This window comes from Strix aluco, chromosome 1 (assembly GCF_031877795.1).
Source record: "Strix aluco isolate bStrAlu1 chromosome 1, bStrAlu1.hap1, whole genome shotgun sequence".
Taxonomy (NCBI): Eukaryota; Metazoa; Chordata; class Aves; order Strigiformes; family Strigidae; genus Strix; species Strix aluco.
In genome coordinates, this window is record NC_133931.1 from 131,101,274 (window position 1) to 131,113,463 (window position 12,190).

A 12,190-nucleotide genomic window follows, 5' to 3' on the forward strand; every position below is an offset into this window, starting at 1 on the left:
GTTATTGCTAGTGTGTCTGTCCTCGCTTTCATGAAAAAGAGTGTGGTGATATCTAAGAGTGGCATTTCAATGCCTGAAATGCTCCTCATATAAATAGAACAAGCAGATCAGCATGACCGAGTGATAAAATTACGTTCTGGTCTTCAGGAACTTCAGCATGCAACTGCGCTATAGGGACCTCAGTGTACCCCTATCCACAGCACAAACAAATAAGTTTGGAAATGGATCTGGAAGAGACATACAAAGAGGGAGAGAATACAGAGGGGAAAATTACTCGAGCTGCAGCTGCAAAGTTGGTGAAAAAGGCTTTTCTCGAAGCCCTGAAGTCCAATGACTTTGAAACACTGGAGGAGCTCTTGAGCCAAAAGAAAATAGACGTGGACACGGTGTTTGAAGTGGAAGATGAAAACCTGATTCTGGCATCCTACAAACAAGGTAAATGTGGCAGCATTCACCAGCCAGGAAGTAGATGGGTTTGAGTGATTTTCAAGAAACTGTTGTCTTTTATCTCTTCTGAAGCTGTAGCTTAAGCTGATTCATAGGCAGTAACATCTCAGTAGGTTCATACAGCCGCAGTTACCGCAGTAGGGCAGATTATCATCTGTAACCGCCAGGCTTGGTGGAGACCAGCTTGAGCCTCCATGCTGTCAAGGCAGCTCCTGCAGCTTCAGGGGAGTCCAGAAAGAGGAGTCCTTTGCCACTTCCTCACAGAGAACTTGGGTGCAAAGCCCAGAATAGATATGTGCAGGCTAAGTGTGGTATAAACATTTCTTGCATGTACCCAGTCACATATCCAGACCATTTAGAAATATGAAATATTCAATGTCTTCCATTTTCAATTTACAGTAGTAGTAAAGTGAATTCTTCCTAGCTCAGGAGAGCTAAGGAAATCCTGTGGACCTTGGATGTTACTGGATGGGAGGAGATTTGTTTTTTAAGCTGACAGAAAGTGTTTATTAAAAGAGAAACATCATCTGGAAAAACACAACCAGGAAAGAGGTCTGTTTTGGAGTGCAGAAAACCCAAACTAGTTCTCAGCCAGACACTGGCTGAGTTTCCAAAAACTTACAACTTAAAGTAATAAACCAAGTTTGCTCTCTGCTAAAATCAACATACTTCATGACCTACTTGCTAACAGACTCTTTGTGTGTATCTAGAAAGCAGTAATGATCAGCCTCTGCCAGAAGTTAATCATATGTGGAGATGAACACCTCCAGAGCCAGCAGCACAGCAAACGCACTTTCTTTTCTGTGGCATAAAGAAAGGACAACATCCCTCCTCTTCTCCTTTTCTATGTTTACCTCTTATTTAATGATTAGCTCCTGTTCTTTTGATTTCATTAGGGCAAGGATGATACAGTCATTGCGTACTTCCCCTGGGGACAGTGTCTGAACTAAGCCAAGGAGTGATGCATGAATCTTAAAATACCTTTTCTTCTGTCCTCAGCAGGCTGAGATGCATTTTGGTTGTGGTTTGAGATTACAGGATTAATGCATAGATTTTTAATTGTAGATCATTTGACTACAAGCATTAACCTGTCTCTTTGGAGAAGTCTCTCCTTCCTCCAAAAAGTAGAGAGGTAAATGCACCCTCTGGCCTAAATCACAGCAGTGTATTCTCTTTGTCTGAAAGACAGGAGGCACTCTATCAACTTTCCTGCAAGTTTTACTTTTGTTCTGAATACCAGATAACTATGATATGGGAGGAAGATTTCCTTGAGGAGGGAGAGGGGAGAAAAATTAAACCCCAATATCCCACCATTCAGACAAGCTGAGCTTTGCCATAGACCCAAGCAATGAAGTGGAAAAGGGATGACATGGGTGACAGAGTGGCTTTTCTTCCTCTCTTCCAAAGAGACTGAGAGCTCCCAAGGACACTGACCTTGCACGCGCCATGGCTTTTTCATGTTTTTATCCAAAGAATCAAGCAAGCTGAACGAGGCCTCCCATGGAGCCCACATCTTCTTCCTGCTCAGTGCCTGGTCCCTGTCCCTCTGGGCTCAGAGATATCTGTGGGTTTAGGCAGAGGACATGGGAGATGCTCCCTCGGGATGTCTGAGCACAGCTCACCTGCAGCAACACAGGCAAAGGAAATAAACGGTGGTCTCAGGCAGGAATATTGTGGCTGTATAAGGTGATAACTTGGCTTTTAAGGATCACTTTCCTGCTGTTACATATCATTTATGGCTCATATCTGATCCTAAATGTGAGGCCCAGCTCCATGTGGGATAAGCCTGCAGTATTCCACAGCTCACTGGAAACAAGGGGGAATACTGCATGTGAATTCGGATGGGGGGGTGATTTAAGAAACTTGGTCTGCTATATGCACAGACTTTGGGATATAGCCCACCTACTTTGCCCAGTTTGGGGGCATATGATGAAAAGGTTACCTTACCAGAGTTGCCAGCGTAACCTGCAGAGTCAGGAGGTTGAGAGAGGGTTGAGAGGCTGCAGAGGAGCCTGTTGCCCTCCTTGGGCACTCAGGTGCCTGAGGGCTGCCTGTTGTTGCCATTTGCGATGTGGGTTCCATGGGCACTGGATTTGGTAGTCCCCAAAATTTAGTCCTAGAGCAGATGCTGTGGTCTGCAGACAGTTCCTCACCCCTGACATTTCACACGCTGGTAGTAATAAATGCTTATATTGGTCAGGAAGAAGTCACTACAGCCATGCCAGAGCAGGAGGTGCAGCTTCTGTCATGACTGTCCATTTTGTATCTGTAACCTTTCAGTGGAAATCTAGCATTATTCAGAGGCATACACGAACTGCATTACTGGAATCTATCTCAAAATATACTTGCAATTTAACTGGGATGGAAGAAAAACTTTAAAGTTTCTTCCTGCCACCAGCACTTTTTTTCTATCTACCTCTTGCCTTCCTCTCCATCTTCTTTCTAATACAACACACATGAATACTGTAAAAAACGTATCTATATGACATTAAGGTTGAAAAATTATATACAACCAGAGGTTCAAAAATGAAGGTCTGAATTAATTTGACTTTATTATACACCTTTAGTATCTTTTTCTGTGTCTTTTACATGATAACAGTATTCAACCAGGCATTTGTCCAAGGATAAATAGATTTAAAAAAAAACAGAAAAAATTTATAGGCACACTTTAGCTATTATGCAGCTGCTGTATCTAAAAAAAAAAAAAAAAGAAAAAAAAGAAAAAAAGAAGTTTTAGACTTCTCCTGCCCTTCTGCACATTATTATTGTGTTTTACTTTTTTTAAACAAATGATTATAGTAATCACTTCTGAGACTGTCTCTGTGCAGTCATTAAGCATGTAGTCCTATTTTGGGAACAAATATTTAAGTGTTATTTGGTCTTACACCTGTTTGTAAGTAAAAAAAAAAAAATATAAGTATGAAACCAAACATTTTGGAGCCAAATTTCATGCTAAAGTGTCACTGCTTCTATTTGGCTCTTTAACCTAATTTACATCAGCATCCAAACTCCTCACTCCGTGCTCCTCAGAGGCAGCAGTTGGCAGGAGGTCTGTGATAGAGCTGCAGCCACCTTGCCAGGTGTTGTTTATGTGCAGTGCATCACTGGAGGTCTGAATCCAGCTCCTGACATGCAAGATCCTGCCATCTCCCATGCAGAAAGGGTAGGATGAGCTATCTTTTGAGTCGGTGACCTAAGTAAATGCTGCCTTCTTATTCCAATGCCACCTTTGTTCAGCTATTGGCAGGCTGAAGATCCTATTTCCCCCATAATTTTTAGCTGGTGGCATTTCAAATGCTCTAAGCATATTTTTTTTTATTTAGTCTACACAGATCACAAGGAAAAAAAGTCGCCTTCAGAGTATATCTACATGAGAATTACCTCTCCAAAAGGCAGGCTATTCAGCACACATAATAAAAATGCTTATGAAAGTTATGTTTGAGAGAACTTTGTGTGCTGTAGCTGTAGCTAGTGAAATTACAGTAAATTAAAGCAAAACTCCAACCCTTCCTTCCCCTTCAATTATTCTCAGTAGGTAGATAGTCCAAATAAAAGTCTTTGCCAAGTGTGGTAACACATTTTCACTTTGTACAGGGTACTGGCTGCCTAGCTACAAATTAAAAATATCCTGGGCAACTGGACTTCACCTAGCTGTCATGTATGGACACCTGGAGAGTCTTTCAGTTCTCCTCAATCACAAGGCTACAATCAACTGCCGGCCCAACGGAAAAGCTGCAATCCATGTAGCATGTGAAATGGCAAATGTTGAGTGTCTCAAGATCCTTTGCAACCATGGAGCTAAGCTGAACTGCTTTTCAATGAGTGGGCAGGCACCCTTGCACTTCTGTACGACACGAACCTCCATGCCTTGTGCCCAGCAGTTGGTTTGGAGAGGTAAGGTGAAGCTCTGGAGCATCTCTTGTAGCATGCCCAGAGATGGTGGGCATGGTCTGTGGTTTCTCTTAGAAGGCAACTTGTCAAAGCACATGTGTATTTATCCCTTCCATCCACAGCTGACCCATATCCTCATCTCAGGCTCCTTTTCCCCATCTCTGATCAGAGGAAGTTCCTCCCATTCTGATTTCTCACCCCATCTGTTCTTCCCTCTTCCTGGCCACTGGCCCTTACTCCAGGGTATTTCCCATTTCAGTGCCTCCAGCCCATTGCCTGGTCAGTCCCTCAGCAGAAGAGCTCCTCTGAATCAGGGAGTTTCTATTTCTCTAATTTTTTTCTGTCTTCATCATCCAGTTTTATTATTGAGATGTAGTCACACAAAAGTGCACCTCTCTACTCTTCTTGTTCAAATTTCCTTGATCTCAGTAAAATTCTTCCAACCACTTGTTTTTTGAGACCTGACCTTAAAAAATTGGATACAGTTTTTCACACTGTCTCTTTGTCAGCAGCCTATGTAGGGATTGGGGAAAAAAAAGGCTATTGAGTAAGATTTTTGTTTTCCCAAAGTAAGATACATTATGCTGCTAGTCATCTATAACAAAGGAAGCTATGAATAGACATAATTCCTGGATAAATATGTTGGTGTCACACACTATTTCCTTAACACAAGGATGCTGACTCAGGATACAGTAAAAGGCAGACATAAAAGGTAGAGCAAAGTCAGGCAGTTCAAGTCTTCAGTTACAAACAGATTCATTCCCCTATTCGTCACACTGTGCCATGACAAATACAAGTGCTTTGGGGGTTTTTTTGCTACATGTGTTGTTATTGAAGGCTTTTCCTAAGATGCAGAGCCCAAGTATGCTTTGTGGGCAGGGCAATCTGTAGTCCCGAATGAATAACCACATCGCTTTTCTTCTGGAAAGATACATACTATTTTGTTTGGTAGAGTGGAAAATAAATGCTGCCAGTTGTATCCTGCCCAAAGCAAACAGTCCTGACAGCAGGAGTTGAATTTCCTACCATGGAAAAGCTTAAAAGTCAAATGTACTCCTATAAAATGTAGCATAAGATGAACGCAAATGAAAGGATGTATTCTGTAGGCTTTCTCCACCCACCCATCAGCAACAGAATAATAATACTTTACAAGCCAACCTTCATCCCAAAGCACTCAGTAAACTTGAATCTCCATGTGAGCTAAACATCGAGACTCCAGGCAAAATGGGAAAGGTCTGGAGCAAAACACGACAGGTGTGCACACGCACAGCAGCACCACCCAACAGCCCAAAGCAGGTTTTCGGTTAAATGTCCTTGCACCAAAGTTTCCAAGAGGCATCTCCCACCCTGCCATCTTCACTCAGTGGTGTCACACTGGGCCAGTTCAGGTAAAAGCAGTTTTACCGCTTCCGCTTGGGGCAACTCGCCAACCAAGAAAACTGATCCCATGTTCGTTTACCACCTCTGAACTTAGATTGCTGATACTCTCGTGGATATCTAACACCACGAACACAACAGCAGAGCTTAACAGCATTAGCACTCGGGTTTTCCAGCCCAGAGGTAATTTCTGACTCCTCTCCCTCCCTCCCAATCCTTAAACCTCAGTCCTCCTGTAAGTTTGGGCGTGTAAGTGCTTCCCTGAGCCCAGAGAGAAGAAGGGTGGCCACACAGCGTGCTCTTGCTCTTGCACGAGTGTTTTACTGACAGTTTGCCAAGGCCCCAGGTTCAGGGAGCCCTTGCCCACCCAGCCGGTGCCGTCACCTTCGTCCCCCCCCGTGCCTGGAGGCGCCCCCGGCGCAGCCCCGCTCCGCTCGCTCCTCAGTAGATGGAGCTCTTGCTCCAGCTGTGAGCCGCTCGGCACAGGGAGCAGCCCCGCCAGCTCCCCCACCGCCGGCTTCAAAACAGGATCCAGACCCTGTGCTGGGGACTTGGGCGATGGAATTTTTTTATATCATCTACGGATCGTTCATAAAATGTCCTTGCTTCCAGGCTCGCAGTTAATGAGGTGCTGTGGGAAGCATTGTCAGGGTACAGATCTGAGCAGAGCTCTTCTCTGGAGTAGGAGTAAAGCTCTCCTTTTTCCGTCAGTTCTTAATTTATAGGAAAAAGCATTTTACACAGAGATTTGGACCTGCATGCCGCTCCAAAATAAAGCATTCAGATAAGGTCTTCTGCCAGCTCGGGGCCAAGCCATCACATCTGAAGCTGGACCCAAGGACCTGAAGTTTCTAAGTTGTTTCCTGGAGGCTTAAGATATGCAGAATCCACGTCCCTAGCCTTTTGCATGTCCGTGTGTGTCTTTCATGTCAGTTGCTCGCCTTTACCTTCTCCTTGGATGGCAGGGCTCAAGTAGAGAGCTGGCCAAACTAGGATTCCATTGCCTTCATTTTTTCCCATTACCTTTCTTTGGCAGGAGCAAATGTGAACATAAAAACAAACAACCAAGATGAGGAGACTCCTCTGCACATCGTTGCACGTTTGGGTATCCCTGAGCTTGTGGCCTTTTATGTGGAACAAGGAGCACACGTTGATGCTCTCAATGCCTACATGGAGACTCCCCTGGCCTGTGCAGCTTATTGGGCCCTGCACTATAAGGATCAGATATACAGCCCGGATCACCACCTCATCTGTCGGATGCTCTTAGACTATAAAGCTGAAGTGAATGCTCGTGATGAGGATTTCAAATCACCGCTCCACAAAGCTGCCTGGAACTGTGATCACGTCCTGCTGCATATGCTGCTGGAGGCAGGAGCAGAAGCAAACATCATGGATGTCAATGGCTGTGCACCCCTACAGTATATCATAAAAGTGACATCTGTGCGGCCAGCTGCCCAGCCTGACATCTGCTACCAGCTGCTACTGAATCACGGGGCAGCTAGGATATATCCTCTGCAATTCCACAAGGTTAAGGACGGCTTTGTACAGTAGGGATATGGAGAGAGGTGATGTCTTGAACAGGAATGGGATGAGAGATTCAAACTTCAGGGTTTGTTGGTATCTGGATTTGCTGGAATCCTGTAAACTGTGGGCCCAGAATGCCCAAAAGCTTGTGGGCCAACCTGTTGTAAGAGTGGTATCATCTAACTGAAGTGAAATTACAGTTGCTAATGCCAGAAACCAGACCCAGACCCCATTTTTGTTCTTTATCAACCTGAAACCCCAAATTCTAAATGTTGGTTCAAGCCTAATTTTTCAGAGCTGATTCACTTTCTCATTTCAGAAAACCTACATGCCTTTGTCAAACCTGACTCCATACAAGCTTAACTGGATTATATGAAATGCATATTTCATGGCCTCTACCAAAGACTGGAGATCAGATCATTTCATTCTGTTTGCCACTTCTGACCTTTAAAAATCTATTAAAATCTTTTCAAAATTAAATGAATCTCAATAAAGCTTTGGGTCATTCCCAGGAAGTGTGAGAAATTAAGGTGAAATGCTGGGCCTGGGCTCATAGCTGATGAAAAAAAAAAAAAAAAAAAAGAAAAATAATTGCAGAATCCCTTCTACAGAATTTATAAACATCCACAAAGCCCAAGGCACTGACAGAAGTAGCTGACAGTCTTATTATATCAGACAACTAAACTTGCTGTAGTCAGGACTTCATCTCTCTCATCCAGTGCCCTGAGCAACATTTTGCAGCTCCTCCACTCTATGTGTAAAGTTTTAACAAGTCAAGCAACCATCAGCCCTTGACTAAAATGTCAAACTTTTGGTTGTGCCCTCTTGAGCCCAGGATGAGCTGTTCCTGTCTGTAACAGAACAACACTTAGTGTCCTAGGGCGTGTTTGAGGGGTCCCTCCTAGGGCCAGGTCTGGGGTCTCATCTTCCTGCCTCTGCCTTTGTCTTGTTTCATGGAGCAGTTCTCCCTTCCAAACCATCATTTGACATCTGTAAAATATGTAGGATGACATTTATCCCAGAGGGATGTTCTGCAGTTTTGTTTGTGAAAGCCTGGTGACTGTGTGGGACAAAATTGTGCATCATAAGGTGTGAAAACAAAGTGTTATTTTCTGAGTGTGAGTGACAATAGACTTTGTTTTTTTTCCTACTGAGCTAAAGTTACTGAGCAGAGCAGTTGCTTCAAGGGCCTCGTTTGGCTTGGAAGCCTGACTTCTGAGCTGTGTTATCTCCCAGTCTTCTTTTAAATTTTCCTGTAACAATGCATTTTTGACTCATATGAGGGGTTTTTTCTGTTCCTGTGCTGCATGATCTGGAGCAAGGACTTTGTGCATGGTTTTGCCTAGTATTGAGTCATTCAACCCAACTATGAACAAGTTATCTTCAGATTTGGGTGATAAAGCTCACCCCATCAGCAAGTTTTGCTGCTCTGGAGATCTAAACCCGTACTTCTGTATGGTGTTAAACTGGGGGCTAGCCTGGGATTTCTTGCTGTAGTTGCACTGAGTAGTGTATACAGGGCTCATGTCTTTTGCATCTCCAAACTTATCTTCTTGTAATTCTTGGGCTGTGTCGGTCCCAGTATGCCGTTGCACAGTGCCAAGCACCCAGGTTAGCCCCAGCTTCTTGGTGGTACTCATGGTCTCTATGCATCCTGCCTGCAGGTGCTACAAGCCTGTCATTCCCATCCCAGAGCTGTGGAGGTTGTCATCAATACCTATGAACACATTAAATCAACATCTAAGTGGAAAGCAGCCATACCTGATGACGTCTTTGAGGTAAGCTCTTAATGAGTTTTAACCGAGTAAAATCCAAGCTCATTATTTGCATTTTCCATATCTGGCCACAGAAAAGTGACAATGCTTTTGAAAAGAACACCTCAGAGGATTTGGGACTTCCCCATTTAATATTACTCACTTGACAAAACCGACAAAAGACATATTTTTGAGAAATTTTCATTGCAACATCATCCTTTGGACCCCTGTCAGGGGTGCTGCAGCAGCTCAGCTGTCCCTGCACTCAGCAAGTGCAAAGATTCTGGCTGTGACTGGTGTTTCTTCAGATCTCTCAATGTGTATATTTCTATATTTTTTAAGTTAGCAAATATTTTAAAAGTACCATGTTACATGGGTATGACTATGTATCTTTAGGTTCTTTGCAGGGACTGGGTTTCTGTGAACAAATACAGAGGAGAATATAAATGAAAAATAACAGATAAAAGAGGAAAAGATGTTGTCAAAAGGCAAAACTTTGGGACAAACTACGTGTTTTGACATAATCATCCCTTTAATTCAGAAACCCTCATAGTCCAAATATTCCACTTCAAACCTAGCTTTTTATGAATACTGGGCTTTTTCAAAATATTCAAATCAGTGCTGAAGTTAAGTGCACCAATATCTGCTATACATTATCAGTGATGTTTAGGGAACTCTATCTGTATTATAATGCAGAATTATATAGCCAGAGGAACTGTGAGACTTTCTCTGGGTCAGATTTGTTCAGAAAGAATTAAAAGAAATCATTGTGGGTGAACACAAAATTAAAAGTTAAAGGTCTTTTTTCACCTTAGCAATGAAAATAATAATAATAATAATTTTTCTTCAAACAAAAATTTTAATCTGAAATATTGGAACATTCTTATTTGGAAAATTCTACAGTTGCTCTATTTCTTCATTGAGATTTTCATTTTTGTTGTCAAAGCTATTTGATGAATCTGACATGAAATTGAAGAAAACTTTTTGTTGACACAAATCTGTACTTTTCCATTCCTAAAGTGTATCTGAAAATATGTGTAACCAGATCTGTCAAGTAGCAAGATTATAAAATAAGGTCAATTTACATGTATTTACTATTTGATTCTTTTATTTCAACATCATTTGAAAGCATCTGCACTTTTCTTCTCGTGAGGATGCAATTTTATTTATTTTAAAAGGCCACTGGGGCGATGAGTAAGACCAAAGGTACTTTGCTGTCTGCAGACCCAGAAAACTCATCGGTAACACCAGCATTATGCTGCCTTGCTGCCCTGCGGTGAGGTTTAGAGGATTAACTTGTCCACCTGCACTGACCCTGAGCTGACTGCAGTGTTTCTTCAGATCAGGACTAACACCACAGAGGAACCCCCACCTCAAACTGGTGGATGTAAGACATACCAAACCGAAAGATTTCATCATGGTCTTTAACTTAACACTAAATATTTGAGGAAAGCATAAGAATTTTGTGCAGGCATTTGGCAAAACCAAGTCCCTGGTGCTTGATGTGTCTCCAAGGGACAGGATGGCTGTCTGTGCTTGTTACCTTGTTCTGCCAAGGCCTGCGTGTGGGCAGGGAAAAGGGAGGGAAGGAAAGCAGCCTTCTTGCCCTAAAACACTCTTGTGTTTTTTTACAGCGTCACCAGGATTTCTATGACTCTTTGTTCACTGTGTGCAGCAATTCACCACGGTCACTCATGCATTTATGCAGATGTGCTATTCGGGGGATACTGTCAGAAAGGTGCCACCAAGGAGTCCCCTTGCTCTCCATCCCCCTGACCATGAAGAAGTACTTGCTGCTGGAACCAGAAGGAATCATCTATTGAGCCGTAGCCGAGCCGGCACCAGCGTCTCCCTTCCCAGATCTGCGTGCCTCTGCGGGGTGCTGTGAATCCAGGCACAACCCTGACACAGCCCTTTGCTTTCGTACCATCGCAGGCCAGCCTGAAGCTGGGTTGGGATTTATGGGCTCTTCTCCAAGCCACTGTCTTTCCCTGCACTGAGGAATCACAGCTGCAGACTGCAGGTTGTGCTGGGGGAGGCAGAGCTGGAAAGGCCCCCCACTCCAAACAAACACAGGGGTGCATACTTCCATGCTTTGTTCAGCCTAGTTTATATGATGCTGCTGCTTCCTCTGGTATTTATTCCACTGCCTTCTAGACAGCATTAGATTCAATCTGAACAACCTTTGATACTGTTTCACTGTAATTCTCTGCAGCTACCATTTTAGGAGTAAAAGAAAGGATACTGTCAAAAAATAGGACATTTATTAGAGTCACGGGAATGCTTTCCCAGAAAGAAATGAGCGAACTGCTTTGAAATGTGACCACAGACAGGATTTCAGTAGTTTTCCTATTTTCCTGTATATGACTCTCAATTCAATGTTAGTTCACTGTTCACTATACCTGTCTGTATCTTATAAAGCTTTGTCATAATAATATCCTTTTTAATTGTAAGAATTTTTTCCATTATCAATCATAGTATGTGAACAGAATTGAAATCTGCAGCACTGAAATTTCTGTACATTGATATTCATACCCAGGCAGCTTTTAGCAGATGCTGCATTTGTTTCCACTCTTGCTGTGACCGATGATAAATTCATATCCTGGTGTCAAGAAACGCAGGTACAATGGACTTGCCCCTGCAACCTGCATAGCTGTACCTATATGCATCCATATATCCCTCAGGATGGTGTTGGACAGGATCTGGGAAGAATATAAACCCTTCTCTTCATTGACTATAAAAGGAACCTAGCCTGCTCACATGGACTATACACTTCTTTTTTTGGCAGCTGAGTGCAGGTGAGAGGAATCCCACCTTAACTGACAGGTGTTTCCAAGATGAAGATGTGTTGGCTGTGCTGTTACAGACTTGCCACTCCCCCTGCATTGTAGGCCGTGTGCTTTTGGACCTGCCAGCACTGGTTTCCCTGCTCAGCAGGAAACCTTTGCTCCTGACTGAGCTACTGTCTCCAGTTCAGGAGGACGAAATGCAGGGCAGAGGCAGTTCACACAACAAGTATGCCACAGCAAGGGCAAGTGTGTGATCTGACCTACAGATAAAACCCATTTTCCTTCCCTTTTTTAGTTTGATGCAATCCATCTGGGCTGTTCCACTTTTTTTTATACCCTGACAATTCTGGGTTCTGTTAAAAGGGAGGTGAGCTGTGCCCACCATTGGGAGCCAGTAACTCCTGACTG

The 12,190-nt window shown here is 43.3% G+C and overlaps 1 protein-coding gene across 1 annotated transcript; it reads left to right on the forward strand.

Annotated features, from left to right (window-relative positions):
- The first annotated feature begins 221 nt into the window (after positions 1–221).
- On the forward strand, positions 222–11,490 carry ASB4 (ankyrin repeat and SOCS box containing 4). Its single transcript, XM_074849074.1, has 5 exons — positions 222–435; positions 4,042–4,341; positions 6,752–7,242; positions 8,904–9,017; positions 10,628–11,490. The coding sequence occupies exons 1-5, from the start codon at positions 222–224 to the stop codon at positions 10,814–10,816; spliced, it is 1,308 nt and encodes a 435-aa protein (XP_074705175.1). The 3' UTR covers positions 10,817–11,490.
- Positions 11,491–12,190: the final 700 nt, after the last annotated feature.

Coding starts and splice junctions, on each gene's coding strand:
- ASB4 (XM_074849074.1), top strand. CDS start 222: ATGGATCTGGAAGAGACATACAAAGAGGGAGAGAATACAGAGGGGAAA. Junction 436..4,041: donor TCTGGCATCCTACAAACAAG/GTAAATGTGGCA, acceptor CACTTTGTACAG/GGTACTGGCTGCCTAGCTAC. Junction 9,018..10,627: donor TACCTGATGACGTCTTTGAG/GTAAGCTCTTAA, acceptor GTTTTTTTACAG/CGTCACCAGGATTTCTATGA.